The sequence below is a fragment of the Lissotriton helveticus genome, chromosome 9 (genome assembly GCF_964261635.1).
Source record: "Lissotriton helveticus chromosome 9, aLisHel1.1, whole genome shotgun sequence".
Classification (NCBI taxonomy): Eukaryota; Metazoa; Chordata; class Amphibia; order Caudata; family Salamandridae; genus Lissotriton; species Lissotriton helveticus.
Window position 1 is genome coordinate 110,752,967 of NC_136070.1, and position 18,543 is coordinate 110,771,509.

At 47.1% G+C, this 18,543-nt stretch overlaps 1 protein-coding gene across 8 annotated transcripts in view; it reads right to left on the reverse strand.

Moving 5' to 3' along the window:
* Window positions 1-18,543, reverse strand: part of LOC144780983 (uncharacterized) — a 1,867,627-nt gene that overhangs the window by 939,273 nt on the left and 909,811 nt on the right. For all 8 annotated transcript variants that reach the window (XM_078659579.1, XM_078659581.1, XM_078659578.1 and 5 more), the window contains one exon: window positions 9,874-9,933. In XM_078659579.1, coding sequence (XP_078515705.1) covers window positions 9,874-9,933 — 60 coding nt within the window. The remainder of the gene's footprint in view (window positions 1-9,873; window positions 9,934-18,543) is intronic.

An 18,543-nucleotide genomic window follows, 5' to 3' on the forward strand; every position in this document is an offset into this window, starting at 1 on the left:
GTGTAAGCGCACAAGCATACCCTGCTCTCTCTGGAACAGTCACTCTGCACTCTGTCCTCAACACTCTGCCCTCAACGGCACTCTGCCCGCAACGGCACTCTGCCCTCAACAGCACTCTGCCCTCAACCGCACTCTGCCCGCAACAGCACTCTGCCCTCAACATCACTCTGCCCTCAACAGCACACAGCCCTCAACAGCACACAGCACTCAACAGCACACAGCACTCTGCCCTCAACAGCACACAGCACTCAACAGCACACAGCACACTGCCCTCAACAGCACTCTGCCCTCAACAGCACTCTGCCCTCAACAGCACACAGCACTCAACAGCACACAGCACTCAACAGCACACAGCACTCTGCCCTCAACAGCACTCTGCCCTCAACAGCACTCAACAGCACTCTGCCCTCAACAGCACTCAACAGCACTCTGCACTCAACAGCACTCTGCACTCAACAGCACTTAGCACTCTGCACTCAACAGCACTCTGCACTCAACAGTATTCTGCACTCAACAGCATTCTGCACTCTGTACTCAACAGCACTCTGCACTCAACAGCACTCTGCACTCAACAGCACACAGCCCTCAACAGCACTCAACAGCACTCTGCACTAAAAAGCATTCTGCACTCAACAGCATTCTGCACTCTGCACTCTGCACTCCACAGCACTCTGCACTCTGCACTCAACATCACTCTGCCCTCAACAGCACTCTGCCCCCAGCAGCACTCTGCTCTCAACAGCACACAGCACTCACCAGCACACAGCACACAGCACTCACCAGCACACAGCACTCACCAGCACACAGCACTCTGCACTCAACAGCACTCTGCACTCTGCACTCAACAGCACTCGGCATTCTGCATTCTGCACTCAACAGCAGTCTGCACTCAACAGCACACAGCACTCTGCCCCCAACAGCACTTTGCCCCCAACAGCACTCTGCACTCAACAGCACTCTGCACTCAACAGCACACAGCCCTCAACAGCACTCAGCAGCACTCTGCACTAAAAAGCATTCTGCACTCAACAGCATTCTGCACTCTGCACTCCACAGCACTCTGCACTCTGCACTCAACATCACTCTGCCCTCAACAGCACTCTGCCCCCAGCAGCACTCTGCCCTCAACAGCACACAGCACTCACCAGCACACAGCACTCACCAGCACACAGCACTCTGCCCTCAACAGCACTCTGCCCTCAACAGCACTCGGCATTCTGCATTCTGCACTCAACAGCAGTCTGCACTCAACAGCACACAGCACTCTGCCCCCAACAGCACTCTGCCCTCAACAGCACACATCACTCAACAGCACACAGCACTCAACAGCACACAGCACTCTGCCCTCAACAGCACTCTGCCCTCAACAGCACTCTATCCTCAACAGCACCCTGCCCTCAACAGCACTCTGCCCTCAACATCACTCAACAGCACTCTGCCCTCAACAGCACTCTGCACTCAACAGCACTCTGCACTCAACAGCATTCAGCACTCTGCACTCAACAGCACTCTGCACTCAACAGAATTCTGCACTCAACAGCATTCTGCACTCTGTACTCAACAGCACTCTGCACTCAACAGCACACAGCACTCTGCACTAAAAAGCATTCTGCACTCAACAGCATTCTGCACTCAACAGCACTCTGCACTCAACAGCACTCTGCACTCAACAGCACACAGCCCTCAACAGCCCTCAACAGCAATCTGCACTAAAAAGCATTCTGCACTCAACAGCATTCTGCACTCTGCACTCCACAGCACTCTGCACTCTGCACTCAACATCACTCTGCCCTCAACAGCACTCTGCCCCCAGCAGCACTCTGCCCTCAACAGCACACAGCACTCACCAGCACACAGCACACAGCACTCACCAGCACACAGCACACAGCACTCACCAGCACACAGCACTCTGCACTCAACAGCACTCTGCACTCTGCACTCAACAGCACTCGGCATTCTGCATTCTGCACTCAACAGCAGTCTGCACTCAACAGCACACAGCACTCTGCCCCCAACAGCACTTTGCCCCCAACAGCACTCTGCACTCAACAGCACTCTGCACTCAACAGCACACAGCCCTCAACAGCACTCAGCAGCACTCTGCACTAAAAAGCATTCTGCACTCAACAGCATTCTGCACTCTGCACTCCACAGCACTCTGCACTCTGCACTCAACATCACTCTGCCCTCAACAGCACTCTGCCCCAGCAGCACTCTGCCCTCAACAGCACACAGCACTCACCAGCACACAGCACTCACCAGCACACAGCACTCTGCACTCAACAGCACTCTGCCCTCAACAGCACTCGGCATTCTGCATTCTGCACTCAACAGCAGTCTGCACTCAACAGCACACAGCACTCTGCCTCCAACAGCACTCTGCCCTCAACAGCACACATCACTCAACAGCACTCAACAGCACACAGCACTCTGCCCTCAACAGCACTCTGCCCTCAACAGCACTCTATCCTCAACAGCACCCTGCCCTCAACAGCACTCTGCCCTCAACATCACTCAACAGCACTCTGCCCTCAACAGCACTCTGCACTCAACAGCACTCTGCACTCAACAGCATTCAGCACTCTGCACTCAACAGCACTCTGCACTCAACAGTATTCTGCACTCAACAGCATTCTGCACTCTGTACTCAACAGCACTCTGCACTCAACAGCACACAGCACTCTGCATTAAAAAGCATTCTGCACTCAACAGCATTCTGCACTCTGCACTCCACAGCACTCTGCACTCTGCACTCAACATCACTCTGCCCTCAACAGCACTCTGCCCCCAGCAGCACTCTGCCCTCAACAGCACACAGCACTCACCAGCACACAGCACACAGCACTCAACAGCACACAGCACTCTGCACTCAACAGCACTCTGCACTCTGCACTCAACAGCACTCATCACTCTGCACTCAACAGCACTCTGCACTCAACAGCACACAGCACTCTGCACTCAACAGCACACAGCACTCTGCACTCAACAGTCCTCTGTTTCGGGTCTTTGCGGCCCATGCCGCTCGTGCGCTGAAGAATGTGGGCCAGGGTCAGCAGCTGGGGCGGGTCACTGGTGTAGAGCGACTTTTTATGCATGCGCCAAGGGAATGGTGTGGCGGATTTGGCGTTTTACTGCCTGTAGACTGGGGTGGCTCAATCACAGGGGAGAGCGCAGCGGCTTCTGGAAACAGCAGGGGTCCAGAATGACTGTGTGGCCCAAAGCAGCCTCAGAGACACACCAAAGATGGGCGCAGTCAAGCTGGCACTCTTTTTAATGTCAGGCTAGCGGTACTGAATATGTAGCCTGCTATGTATTGTAGCTGCTGTGCCTGGAGTCTGTGCGCTAATAGAGACCAGTGCTGGTGCAGTGTTTCAGGTGTTTTTGCCAGTCCCAACGGCAGGTTTGTAATCCTGGAGGGGCCCGTTGCTGGTGAATGCACAGGCCGCTGAGGTGTCGAATCATCAAGGGTGGGGGAGGCACCTAGGCTCCGGTGACATCTTACCCCACTTATCTCCCTCAGGGACCTCAGCCAATCGACTGGATCGCGCTCGGTGAGCTCGCGCGGGCACTATCCACGTGGAGCTGTGCACAGTGAGGTGGCGCACATGTTAACTGCGGGCTAACGATCAAACGGATCACTGCACTGCCTGCCTGAGATCTACATATACTGAGGAGGGGGCAGAAGGCATCGCCACGCTCCCAGCACAATCACCACACCACAGTTCCTTCCTCAAGTCGTGTCCATTCCTCCGGGCCTGTCCTGCGCTATAGGATGCAGTTGGGGTCGGGAATCGCGGTCTTCCATGCGGCGATCAGCAGTTTGGAGCCAGTGTCGAAATCAGGCGACATTCGTATGTCTGGCGGTTCTGTTCTTGCTATGGTGTGGTCATGTTTAATGGGGGATATTTGCTGATTTTCTGGTGTATCCAGCGGAGCTTCAATGCAATGCGGCCATTATGGTCCACGGCTTAGCCGCGCCCCCCCTTCTGCCGACTTTAATGTGCTTTCGCATCATGCCATAGCACCTTAGAAGCCAGCCATATTATCTTTGATTGTATTTATTGGTTATAGTCTCTTTTCGGGTGCCATTGTGACAATTTGGACTGAGGAGTGCCCATCTGTCAATATAGTGTGGGTTGCAGCTCAGCAACAATCATAAAACGACTACGAAATGAAAAAAAAAAGCCTCGCGTGCGCGCGCCACTGCAGGCATATGTTTTCAATTATCTCGGTCGTGACGCCGAGATAATTGAAGATATATAGCCTTCTGCTGCTCGTAACCGCACACAATATGCAATAGACGGAGCTAGTCTACCGCCTATGGCCTATTGTGTGCTCTCTTTTAAAAGCACAGGCATTCGAGGACCAATTGCCATGCAGCTGGCACAAAAACATGGCAAAATTCACGAGCTTCTCTGGAATTCGTAGGTTACATTTTTGCAGCACTCTCAAAAGGACTCAAGCCACGCCCACTTCGTGGGACGTAGGCCGAGCCCTAAAAATGGGGGAAATGAAGACAATAAGTATTCAAAAGAATACCAGTCTGACACTTTGAATTGCAAAAAGTAATGTCTCCAGTAAACAAGCATTTACAATGCAATAGGTCGCGCATTTGCAAGAGTTTGAGCTATTGCCATTGTAAATGACAATGCCTTTTATTTATGTGTTTTAAAAATGTGCAAGTGGTGCGTAAACACACACTTTGTACTTATAGTCTTTGCTTAGAGAAGCAGGGCTGGCAGTAAAAGAGGAGCACGTACTGCCAGCCTTGCGTCTCGTAGGCAAGGACTATAAGTACAAAGTGTGTGTTTACGCACCATTTGCAGGTTTTCAAAACACATAAATAAAAGGCATTGGCATGCCAATAGCTCAAACCCTTACAAATGCGAGACCTATTGCATTGAACATTTTTGAGAGGAAGAATTATAAGAGATGAATAGAGAAGAGAAAGAGGAAGAATGGAAAGAGCGATAGAGAGTGTGCAAAACTGAGAGAAATAAATATATGGGAAAGGTTAAATTTCTGGAAAATACAAGGAAACTAGGGTGAAAAAGAAAAGGAGTGAAGAGGATAAAGTAAAAACTGATTGAGAAACAAAATGCAAACTGATGTTTGTCAAAGAGAAAAAGCATTGGAAAAGCAATAGGTCTCGCATTTGTTTAAGGTATTCATTAGTTTAATTCTATAAAGATGAGAGCTTGAGTGAGAGGCTTGGCTTCATAAAGACCTCTGCAGTAGTTGCATTTGTCCAAACGTTATTTTGCCGGATAGATAAAAGAACATGAAAATGTTACAAAACTGACCTCTAAACTCACAAATGTAGATGTCTACAGCCAGGACCGGCTTTCGTGCTGGTGGCGCCCAGTGAGACAATGCTTGTCGGCACCCCCAATGACTACCTCCACTGCGGATTCCTTCATAAATATCCTTTCATAGTGCCCCTCAAGCCTCCATAACCTCAGCATCAGTCTCAGATGCATTTCATTTATTTTATAGCGCCACTCCTATCAGTGTAAGGTGTCAGACACTTTACATCACACAGATTACATAGAGACAATCAATCATAAGTGTGTAAATCAGTGTATAGGAAATGCTACATAAGACAGAGGACAGGAGGTGTAGGAGTAACAGGTCATCCCTACAGGTAGGCAGGATCGTTTAAGAGTGCTTGGTCAGGAGAATCAGAAACTTAGAATGTAAAACCTAGCACCTAGGATGGAGGGGGTTCTCTTTAATAAGAATAATAAGTGATTTCTACCCAAATGAACCCATTTTGCAACATTAGGATAATGAAAAACTGGGGGCAAATCATGACGCACTAGCCTCTACCCTGCAGTTTGCATGCATCTTTGATAACAGTTACTTGCTCACTGTTCTACATTAGGAGTTTAACTCATAAAGAGTTTGCAACAATATGGTCTCTCTGACAAAAGTAGTAACCCACTGACCTATTTACATTACATTATATGCACTTCGTGAGCTGCACGTTCTTTGCAGCAGGCATAGAAACCCTCTGCGTCGCTTAACGATGAGTAGAAACTTCCATTGCACAAAACTTCGATCTCTCCCTCTAAGAAGTACATTAATCACTGCTGTTATTTTGACATTTTTATTGGTGGCTGAAAATTGCCGAAGTCTAGGAAAACAGCAGCAGGTGCTTTTAAAACCATCAAATTAGCGCCCCCACACAAAGTCAGCACCCGGAGCGGTGGCAGCTGTCGAACTGCACTAGAGCCGGCCCTGACTACAACATCAAAACACTCTTCCTAAATAGTGGGTGGGTGGATAGGCTTTCACAGACCAGGACACTCGGAGCACTTTGAAAAGTCAGACAACATTCACCACTCAAAATAATCACAGCATCAAAATAACCAAACTGTAGATTCATAGAAGACCAGTCATTCAAAACACTTAACACATCAGGATGCTTCACAACTTCAAACCATGACAGCACCCGTCAAAATACTGAAATCAACTCAGTTTATCACTACATTTAACGCAGAGAGACCTACAATATCTGGACACTTACATCACTCATAAGAGGTGGGCATTTACAGCAGAACTCTGGGGAGAAACATTGCCTCCCTCGATCTCTACTGCTGTCGATCCAGCGCCTTTCACATGCTTCAAATTAAAACACCAAAGAGCCCATAGCGCCTAGAGGCACAGCAAGAAAACATACCTACAAACACTTGGGCATATTATCAAGGAAGGCAAAATCATCGCCCTATTAGCAAGCTGTCGCTAACATCAGTTACTGACAGCTTTTAGGCAATAGCGTCCGGTTTGGGGTCCACTTTGCATGTCAGCGATATTTATCGCTAATGACATGCAAAGTGGGCGTACCGAACCAGTTAGCGACTGAAAGCAGTCGCTAATGTCGCTATCGCCTATTAGCAAGGCAGGCAAAGCGATAAAAAAAATTGCGCTAAGCGCGAAAATCGCTAAAAACTAGGCCTGATCAGACCAGTTCTTAGCCATTATATCCAATGGGAGGTGGATATTCGGGCTAAGACCCTATTGGCGATGATGCGTGAATATCGCTGGTTTTCCAGCGATATTCACGCATTTCGCCGCTATCACCGGTTATTTTATCGCATTGAAGATAAACGTTGCTAATAGCACGTTATCTCTGCGTTAAATCCGGCGATGCTTGGCGATAAAAAAAATGTCGCTAAGCTTCTTTAGCGATAAAAATCGCTCGTTGTTGATAATATGCTCCACAGTACTCATAAGACCCTTATACTGTGTGCTTCGAAGAATGTATGCACCCAAGACACGCAAAAAAATCCTGAGCACAAATAATTGAAAACTTTTTGGAAAACGTACATCCTCATGCAGTATTTTCCTGCATACAAACATACTCTCCATAGTGTAGAAGCTGTCCAGTATCACACACTTTTACACTTTTATATTGTATAGACAACTCCACAATCTTTACTTGTGAGCATTTTTAGGTGCAGTCTGAAAGCATGCACATACAACCATTGTGCAAACAGCGCCGGAATTAACTTATTTTGGTTATGTCGGAACCCATCTCAAAAACTGAAATTCATCTACACACACCTGTCCGGACATGCCTAGCATAGGTGTTCCCACAGATAGCAGTTTTTTGTCTTTAGCACATTCTTCCCCAGTTTGGGACTTATGGCGCTGTAGATAATTAGCAGGCTAATGCAATGACTAAACTGCCCACCCTCGGCCCTGTGACTTACAGGTTGTAACCAGGTATCAGGAGCAAGTCTCAGGTGGCTAACGCAGACATTTAATGAGCCCCAGCCCCCCACCTACCTGTACCGCATGTGCTTCACGGAGTCGCCAGCTCCAAGTCCAATCCCGGAGGCATTATGGAGTACCTCGCCGCACAGGCAGAGTAGGGGAAGCTGATGGTCTTGCGCCGCCCAGGAGCTACGGAGCAGCCGCAGGGCAGTGGCAGGAGGTCTTCTCGGGTGTAGTGGGAGCAGTGTCAGCACAAGCACTGCTCCCCAGATGAAAATCCGTCATGTGGGTGCAACAGAGAGACTGCATGATGGGACAAACAAGGCAGTAGTCTCTACATGAATAAATAACGCCGCGCAGCGGAACAAAACTGTAGTTGGTCGGTGCTCCTTCCAGCCGAAGGGAAGCAAAACAGAAGTGTGCATTAGACCGCAAGCCAACCATAAGCCCGCTAACAAAATAAATGTCAGAGTTAATGAATGGCAAGCGGCAGGAGAAACTACTGGCAAGAGGCAGAGTTTCTCCCAAGTATACAGATTACGTGATGCCTCGCAGAGGCAGCGCATGCGCCCTGCCTATGCGAGACCTAAAAAGGAGCACACATCCATGGAACAAATTGCTATATGCAGTAAAGGAATCCATCACATAATAAGCAGTCCTGACTACCTCGCTGGGAAGCAGACTGGCGTTGACCCAAAGACTCAAAAGGCTAAACCTACACCTAGGAAGAACCCACCCACATGGCTCCAATTACCTCCTTGGCGCCCATGGGTACTCCAGTGGAAGGTGGAGCCCTAAAGATGAGATCTAGAGAGTGATAATACTACCTCACCTAGGCCATCGATACCCCAGCTCCTGGAAAGATGGGGAAACGTGAGGCAGCATCGCAAATGGCCTCCTCAACCAACGAGCGGGAGAAGTAGTGGGAGACGGAGTCTCCATGCGGTGAAGTAGGTGCTGCGACTTTAAATGCCTTTGCATACACTTGGACGTTTCTGAAGTACGACATTTTGGAGAATGGCTCCAGCTCCTGGAATGGCCTTGTGAACTGACTGCTGCATGAGAAGAAGACTGAAACTGCAAAGTCTCAAAGGACCGAAACAGATGTAGAGCCAGCAACATTCATATAGCGTTCCATGAGCATGTACCGCTTCAGTCTCTGGAAGAAGCTGCAATCTTCTCCCAAACACAACTTTCAAATGGAATGCGGTCTGTAACCGACATTTGTTGAGTACAGGACCCACAAGGCTTAAAGTCTAACAACACTGGAGAAAGGCACAATGTTCCCACCGACAAAACCTGCGGAAATAGGCATAAAAAAACTGCCTGAGGAACTGCTTTTCCGACGGAGCGGATTTATATGACCCCACCAATGTCACAACCGGAGTTGACATCATCACGGAGCCATAAGGCGCCGTCCCCTGGCATGCAGAGTGACTGCTGAAAAATTTCCGGATCCAGTTTGATGCCAGGGGAGGTTCAAATTTAAGTAATCCGCGGCTAGATATCACTATCAGATATGTATGGCTCCCCATTACTCCTCTCCCCCTGTGTAGTAGTTGAAATCTCTCACTGTCCGTTTGATGTCACTCAGAATCCTTGGTGAAAAACCTCTCTGTTATTTCCTATTACCCATCTATAATTCTATGTACTACAAATGATGTGTCTAGCATGTTCCATCATGCAGGTCTGTGAAAAATTTCAAGCATAAAAATAAGTGATGGCTGAAATACCTTCCATAATTCAGTCATTATTCAATATTTGAGTCAACCAGTCCAGCCCTCAGTTCTTTTGATCACAAGTGCACATTAAAAACCTACCAAAAATATGCAGATCACCCTTGATCGTGCACCAAAAGGAACAGTCATGCCTGAGCTTCCAGTCCACCTCATACTTTTCAACAAGGGCTTCATTATAATTAATTCTGGCTTTTTCTTGCTCAGTTAATTTCTCAAGGCCTATGGAAATGTAACTGAGAACATACAGCTGGAGGTTTAATTTACTCAATGAAGTTGACTTGATGTTAACAATGGTCAATGAGATCAAACTCAATAAGATATTTCAAGTTAACTAGATAGGTTTTAGCCTCTACACATGTTTTCTAAATGCTGTAATGTACTCACAAATGGTCACGCTTTAGCTGTAAATATTTACCTTTTCCAGAGTGGACTTTTCAGCTGGCATCTGATCCTCCTGATAAGTGCCAGACGATTCCTAGAACAAAAAAAACATATCTGCATAGGCAGGTAATTTTCTCTACTACACTTTTAATGATTCTTTCTAAAAACGCATTCCTTTTCACCGGCCTAAGTACTCATGTCATTTGAGGAAAAAGATGCTATAACAGACAGCTCCCAATGAAATTCTGATTGTAGCTGGTTGGATAATATTCAAAGGAAATTAGCACAAGAGGATGTTGTAAAAAATATACAGTTTCTCACTGAAATGAGAATCCCCAGTCAATACATATTTTTGACAAAAAAGAATTTATAAAAAACAAATCCTACACAGCGCAAATATTTGAGGTGCAAATGATTTCAGAAAAAAGGAAATGCTTAGATCTATGGATAATATAATAGCATATGAAAATGTTTCAGAAACATCCCACCTTTAGTAGAAAAGTGTTAACAATATCTTCAATGCATAAAAGTGAACAAATGGCACAGAAGCAAGAAGTCTCTGAAGGAAAAAGGAGAAATTGCTAATATCATGCAAAAAAACAGACTTCAGTTAATGGAAAACTTTATTAAAAAGAAAAAATAGGATATAGGAGGAAGAAAGAAAAGAACACCTCCTCATATGAAAACAACATTAAGAAATTGTTTTTTAGTAATAAATATCTTCATAGTTTTAGGCAGTTTTGATTTGACATTTTGTAGGAAAGTAGGATATGCTTTCATGGTTACCCCCACTTTTTGCCTGGTGTCAGTGTGTTTTTGACTTAGTCTGCTGGGTTCGTGCTTATCAAAACCAAAGCATCTGTGCTCTCTCACCTAAATTGGCTCTGGTAATTAGTTTGCTACCTCCACAATTAGCTACTGGTGTACCCTTGTAAGTCCCTAATACATGGTACTGAGGTACCAAGGGTCTCCTATGGGCTGCAGCATGCATTGTGCCACCCAGAGGGAGGCCACTTAAACTGTGACTACAGGCCTGCCATTGCAGCCTGTGTGAGTTAGTGCTTGCTACCTCACAACAGATACTGCACGTAAAACCTATTAGCCACCCCTCGGCAGGCTCTTTAGTCCTAATGATAGAGTGCTTGGTTACAAGTGTTAGGGTGCCCCGGCATGAGTGGGACACCTCTACAAACCCCGTAGTCGATTCTACAGGCTTTGCAAGTGTGGTCAGCCATCTTAAGGTATGTAGTGGACATCAGTCATTACAAGATGTCTAACTATATAGTGGCTGCACCAAATCTGCTGACCACAGACACAGTTCTGCCCTCTGCTGCTGAGCTGAGCTCAAGCAGGCGAAGGTAGAACAATAGGTTTCCTGTCACATGGACGTGTAAACACCTCCCAGACAGGATTTGGTGTATTGGGATGGAGTAGGGCGCTTTTCAGTGCCACCAGACTGCCTTAAAGGGCTCATTTGGTGCGCTCCTTTCATACTCGAGTTTCAGCCATTTCAGGAACCCTTGTTTCCTGCTCTGGAGAGAAACTGGACAAAGGACAGGGGTGTATCCTCCTCTCTGTCCAGCCCCTCCTCTGGGAGGGGCCCTGAGTTGTTCCAACCCTTTTCCTAATTTACTTAAGGACTCCCATGTGGGTGGGTCCTTAGATTCATCATGGAAGAAGACTCACCTCTGAAACCAAGGCAATCTTCAACTGTCTGGACACTTGGACTTCGAAGGACTTCAACTAGAAGTGAGACTGCATCAAGGAAGACTCCTGCTGCTCCTGGTCTCACTGTTCTTCAAGTCTTCTGCATCATTTGTGTTTGTGCTTCCTCCAGGTTCTCCAAAAGGACTGTGGGCATCAAGGACATCCAAAGTAATCTCCCTTGGAGTGAAGGAGTCAATCCCTTACATCTGAAGTCACTGCAACAAAGTTGATCGGTCTGCTACTCCTGCCATTTCACAAACTTCCAAAGGCCTAGCAACCCATGTGCTGGTTCTGCAGCTCCCTGGTGGCCTGAACTGTCTTCTCAGCCATTTTGAGGACAGTATCCCTTGTCATAGCGGCTGGGTTCAAACCCCTGTGCACAGCTCTAGCTTCCAGTACCTCATCTTCCCAAGATCAGCATCCTCTCTGCAACCTCTGTACCATGGGCTTCCATCTTTGTTGAGCTACCTGAGGTCCTCATGGACTCCTGGCCCTTTGGCATGTGGGTCCTCCTAAGGGTCTTCACTAGCTTCAGTGGGCTCGCCTGCTTGCTTGGGGCCAGCTATGACTCTCCTGCACTTGGGGAGTCCCTTGGACCATGCTGGTCCCAACGGCAGAATCTCTTCGCTTTCCACGCTCATTGCGGCTACCAAGGCTAGTTGGTACTCCCGCCAGACACCGACCACCTAGACAAAAATGTGGGACAGCTTGTGCACAGCTGCTGGTTTTCGTCAGCTTCGCCAGGTCCTCATAGTTGCAGCGACAAGGTCAAAGTTGTCTCTTCGGAACCTCCTTACATCAGCGGGCATTCGTCGTCCGTGCCTTCTGGTCACCTCTAGGTGGCATAGACTCTGTCCCCTCTGCTTGCAGGTTCTTCACTTCACAAATCCATCCTTGGATTCCACTGGACTCCTCCACAGTCTTCTCCAGAGGCATCTTCTTTGATGTCTCTCAATTGTGGCCATGAGAGGTCCCAATGTCACTTCACCACTATTCACTCGACTCACCTGGTGCAGATAACCTGGTTCCTGGTGCATCCATTGGTGGGGTGGCTCTCCAACCTTCTATCTTCCAAAGGATTTCTTTGGGTCCTCCAGGAAGGTTCCTTCTTCTTTAAAACTGCGACCGTGACTTCTCCACTGACTTCCATTGGGCATGCGGCTGAGTTTCCACTCTGCACACAGCCCATGGGGTTTCTGGTAACTTACCTTGGGTGGTCCATTGTGTCCCCAGCTCCTTTGAGTCTTCTGGTCTAAGTCCCATTCTCCTTTGCAGTTCACATTACATGTTCTTAGTATATGGTTTGGTCTCTCCCTGGAGACCAGTAAATATTTGTACTACTTACCTGATTATTTTGAAGTATTCTTGTGAATTGTGTTAATATTTCCAGGTAGGAGATATACCAATGTGTTAGTGATTGTGTTGCATGATAAATAGAGTTATTTTTATAAAACACTGTGTGGTTCTTTTCATCTAATCTACACTGTCGGTTCAATGTGGTAAAACTTGCTGCTTTACATTCCTTCAAGATGAGCGTGGTGACTGCTCAGCACTGCCACCACTTGGAGAGCTTCCTATGGTTTTCACGGACCACTGAAATCTAACCCTGGGCCATGAACTCCGCTCTGCTGGTGGAGTTTGTGGATTTTTGCATACACAGCATTCCGGGGAGAACGCAAAGTCTGCGTAAACTATCAACTCCGCAGCGGAGCGGAGTTCAGCCCCAGACCCTCCCGCCTCCCACCCCACGCAAATAAATATTTTAGATAAAAATTACAATTAAAGTAAAATAAAAGCCCGCTTACCTTTATCATGGCATCTCCACGCTGCCCTCCTCCTCCTCGCCGTAATTCCCTTTGTCAGATGACCATCATGGTAGGACTGTGCATATGTTAATTGTAATTTGTATTTAAAATATTTATTGCGGGGGAGGGAGGTGGGGAGTGGAGCTCCACAGACTTTTTGCCCAAATCCGTAGAGCTCCGCGTAGAGCAACCCTGCCTGCTCCGCCCGGGGTTACTGAAATCACCATGAGGTTTGTCTGGCTAAGTGCAAGGTGCCTCACTTAAATAAGTGTGCACCATATACTAAGCTGTTACAGCAAACAAATGATGGACGGAATGCTGACAATGCAAACAGTCTCTCCCAGTCAAAAGATCTGGGTTAAATCGATCGTTCTTTTGACCACTACGCCACACCAGTTTGGACCCAGCCATATGCAAATCAGTCTTGACCCTGTGCCTCATGGGAACAGTCCAGACCAAATTGCCAGGCCAGGTTCTCCCTGGACTGGAAACAAGCATCCTGGGACCGGTTTCAGGGTATGTCACCCTTCTTCAGCCAGGCTAGCTTGAATCCAGTGGCACAGTGAGCAAGGGACCCATGTCTGGGCATACACATCCATACACATCCCACTTAGGGCGAAAAGTGTTACAGCAAACAAATGATGGACGGAATGCTGACAATGCAAACATTCTACCCCAGTCAAAAGATCTGGGTTAAATCCGTTATTCTTTTGCCCACTACGCCCCCCCATATTGGACCCAGCCATATGCAAATTAGTCTTGACCCAGTGCCTCATGGAAACAGTCCAGACCGAACTGTCATGCCAGGTCCTCCCTGGACTGAAAACAAGCATCCTGGGACCGGTTTCAGGGTATGTCACCCTTCTTCAGCCAGGCTAGCTTGAATCCAGTGGCACAGTGAGCAAGGGACCCATGTCTGGGCATACCCATCCCACTTAGGGCGAAAAGTATTACAGTAAAGAGATGATGGAGGGAATGCTGACAATGCAAACATTCTCCCCCAGTCAAAAGATCTGGGTTAAATCCATTGTTCTTTTGCCCACTACGCCACCCCAGTATGGACCCAGCCATATGCAAATCAGGCTTGACCCTGTGCCTCAGGGGAACTGTCCAGACCGAACTGCCAGGTCAGGTCCTCCCTGGACTGGAAACAAGCATCCTGGGACCGGTTTTAGGGGATGTCACCCTTCTTCAGCCAGGCTAGCATGAATCCAGTGGCACAGTGAGCAAGGGACCCATGTCTGGGCATACACATCCCACTTAGGGCGAAAAGTGTTACAGCAAACAAATGATTGACGGAATGACGACAATGCACACTTTCTCCCCCAGTCAAAAGATCTGGGTGAAATCCATTGTTCTTTTGCCCACTACGCCACTCTAGTTTGGACCCAGTCACATGCAAATCAGACTTGACCCTGTGCCTCATGGGAACAGTCCAGTCGGAACTGCCAAGCCAGGTCCTCCCTGGACCAGAAACAAGCATCCTAAGACCAGTTTCGGGGTTTCACCCCTCTTCAGCCAGGATAGGTTGATTCCAGTGGCAAAGTGAGCCCGGGACCCATGTCTAGGCATACCCTGTGACGTGGGATGAGAAAGCAAAGGACACACAATTGATGGACGGAATGCAGAACAAATCCAAACATTAACCCCCATTCGAGAGATCTGAGTAAAATCCATCATTCTTTTGCTCACAATGCCATCTCAGTTTAGACCTGGCCATATGCAAATCAGTATTGATCCTGTGCCTTATGGGAACAGTCCAGCCCGAACTGCCAAGCCAGGTCCTTCCTGGACCGGAAACAAGCATCCTGGGACCAGTTTCAGGGTATGTGACCCTTCTTCAGCCAAGCTAGCTTGAATCCAGTGGCACAGTGAGCAAGGGACCCACGTCTGGGCATACTCATCCCACTTAGGGCGAAAAGTGTTAGAGCAAACAAATGATGGATGGAATGCTGACAATGTAAACATTCTCCCATAGTCAAAAGATCTGGGTTAAATCCATTGTTCTTTTGCCCACTACACCACCCCAGTTTGGACCCAGCCATATGCAAATCAGTCTTGACCCTGTGCCTCATGGGAACAGTCCAGACCGAACTGCCAGACCAGGTCCTCCCTGGACCGGAAACAAGCAAGCTGGGACTGGTTTCAAGATTTGTTACCCTTCTTCAGCCAGGCTCCTTGAATCCAGTGGCACAGTTATGTTATTTTATAGGGAAGTATTTGTTAAGTGCACAGCTACTCCAAGGAGTATCCCGGTGCTATCTTGACCCCAGAACAGAATAGATGAAAGAACAACAAAACTGCACTACTGTTGAAAAAGCTGGGTCTTTAGTCTTCACCTAAAGCTGAGAAGATCACGTTCTTGTCTGAGGGAAAAAGGGAGACTTTTCCACCACTTAGCCACTACTACTTGAAAGGAGCAAACACTTAGGCACAATTGTCAACTGCTGAGATGATGATCGCAGTGTTCTGAGTGGTTTGTTGGGCTGAATTTTGTTTCTTATATACGGGGCTCCAATGTTATTTAGGGCCTTAAAAGTTAGGACCAGAGATTTAAAACAGATCCTTTGTTTCACTGGTAATCCGTGTAAGGCTCTAAGGTGGGGAGACATGTGTGACCTGGGTCCAAACATAAGCACAGACCTAGCTGCCACATTTTGAACTACCTGCAAGCGGTTCAATAAGTAGTCCGGAAGGCCGAGGTACAACACATTTACGTAGTCCAACCTTGAAATGATCAGGGCCTGGACCACGTTTTTCCTATGAGGAATAGGAAGCAGAGGGAGAAAATTCCTCATCATTTTTAAAAGCCTGAAACAGGTGCCAGTAACTGACTGAACCTGGGACTTCATAGTCATGTCGGAGTCCATCCTTACTCCTAGATTTTTTGCGGTGGAGACTGGTCTCTCAGGTGGGGATACATTTTTTGCCCACCATTGACGCCACTCGTCACCAGGAGTGAGACAGAAAAAGATAATTTATGACTTGTCGGAGTTGCAGAGCAACTGATTTTGCCTAAACCAGTCAAACACCTTGGTTAGGCAGACATTGATTTCATTATCATTAAGCACCTCATCCTTCTCACAGGTGAATAGCAGTTGCATATCATCTGTGTATGATTTAATTTTTGCCCCGTATTGTTCAGCTAAAGGAGCAAGAGGGGCCATATATATATTAAACAGGGTTGGGCTTAAAACGGAACCCTGTGGGACCCCTACATTCCATGAAGGAATGGGGGCTGCCAAAGGAGGAGCCCAGACTGTTTGTTGGCGGTTATCCAAAAAGGAAGTAAACCATCTGAGCCCTGTGCCCCCAATACCGCTCTCCCTCAATCTATGAAGGAGGCGATCATGTGGCACCGTGTCAAAGGGCGCCAACAGATCTAATAGTATCAGCACCGCCTTTCCTCCTCTGTCGAGAGTGGCTTTGACCGTCTCTGAAATTTCCAATAGAGCGGTTTCTGTACTGAAGTTTGCTCTAAAACCTGATTGACTTGGGTGAAGTACCTGGCTGACCTCAATAAAATCTGTGATGATGGTATTCACATATTTCTCCAAGACCTTGGAGAAAAAAGGTAGAAGTGATATGGATCTGTGATTGCTACCTACCAAGGGATCAGCTAATGTTTTTTTTAAAAGTGGAAGAATTTTCCTATGCTTCCAATTTTCTGTCATCCTTCCTTCGGACAGAGAAAGATTCAAAGTCCGATTAACACCAGGATTTATTACTTCAGCAATTGATGCCAAAGTTTTTGCTGGGCAAGGGTCGGAAAGGGGATCCGGATTTTAGGGCCTTCATGATTTTAAGTGAGGTGGCCATAAGCATGGGCAAGAACTCCAGAAGGGTATTCTCCGTAGAGAGGCATATGGGGAGAAGCCTAACAGTACCACTAACCCCGCCCTGTCGGAAGCTACTGAAAGAGTTCCGTTTGGTTTTGATATTCCTTTAAAAGTATTATGCAATTTCATTTGTCCAAACATCAGAAGGGGAAAAGGAGTTTTTGGAAGTATTAGGAGCGGCAAACTCTTTAGCGTAGTTGTCAGCTTGTTCAATTGTTACTGCCAAAAACGTTTTCTTTTCTGCTCAAACTTTTACATAATGGGCTTTCAAGGCCATTTTGTATGTAAGTTTATTTATGGGACCAAAGCTCTTCCTCCATAGGCCTTCTAAATTTTTACATGCACTTTTCCTTTTCCGTAAGGACTCATTAAACCAAGGTGCCAAAATTCTGCCTTGTTTGGCCACTCGTAATTTAATGGGAGCTAACGACATGGTACATTCCTGGAGCCAGTCTTCCAAAGAAGATACATCATGTTCTAAATTATTGTTGGCTGGTATAGGATGTTGACTAAGCATAGCAGTTAAAGCCTGAGATGTTATTTGATTGAAAGATCTGAAACTTTTCTACCGATTTTTATAGTAGGACTGACACTTGGCCAGAACCTTTCCTATCTTAAAAGTTAGCAGAAAATGGTCTGACATAACGATTGGAAGAGGGACGATTGGTTCTAGTGCAGTAGTCGAGAAAATTTGATCTAGAATGTGACCTTTTTCATGCGTAGGGAGCGATACATAAGGAGCCATATTAAAAATACTTAATAATTCGCTGAGTTTTATAGTCTCAGAATCGGTTGTTTGATTGAGTGAATATTAAAATCCCCCAATATCATGCATTGCCTATATTTGGACACAATGGGCGAGATAACATGGCCCAGAGACTCCAAAAACCTTCCTGCTGGTCCTGAGGCGGGGGGGCGATAAATCAACGGGTGAAAAGTGCTACGCAAACAAATGATGGACGGAATGCTGAATAAATCATACATTTACCCCCAGTCAAGAGATCTGGGTTAAATCCATCGTTCTTTTGCTCACCATGCCACCCCAGTTTAAACACAGCCATATGCAGCTTTCATATCTTAATCACTGCGCAGTACAATGAGAAAAGCTTTTACCTGATGTACGCCCTATTACAGCCTCAGCAAAGTTAGCATGGTGTGAGTGACATGTATTATTTTTGCTGCTCTTCTTTTACAGGGAATACAGGAGATTGAAGATGGTGGGGTGGAAGAGGAAGGAAGACTGGATCGGAGATCACTGCCACGGTCCGGGATGGGAGACGACTGGAACCAGGTGAGTGCTCCTTTGCTGCAAGTTTAAATGTTGGAAATGGCCCTATTTGTGGGGTTATCCTC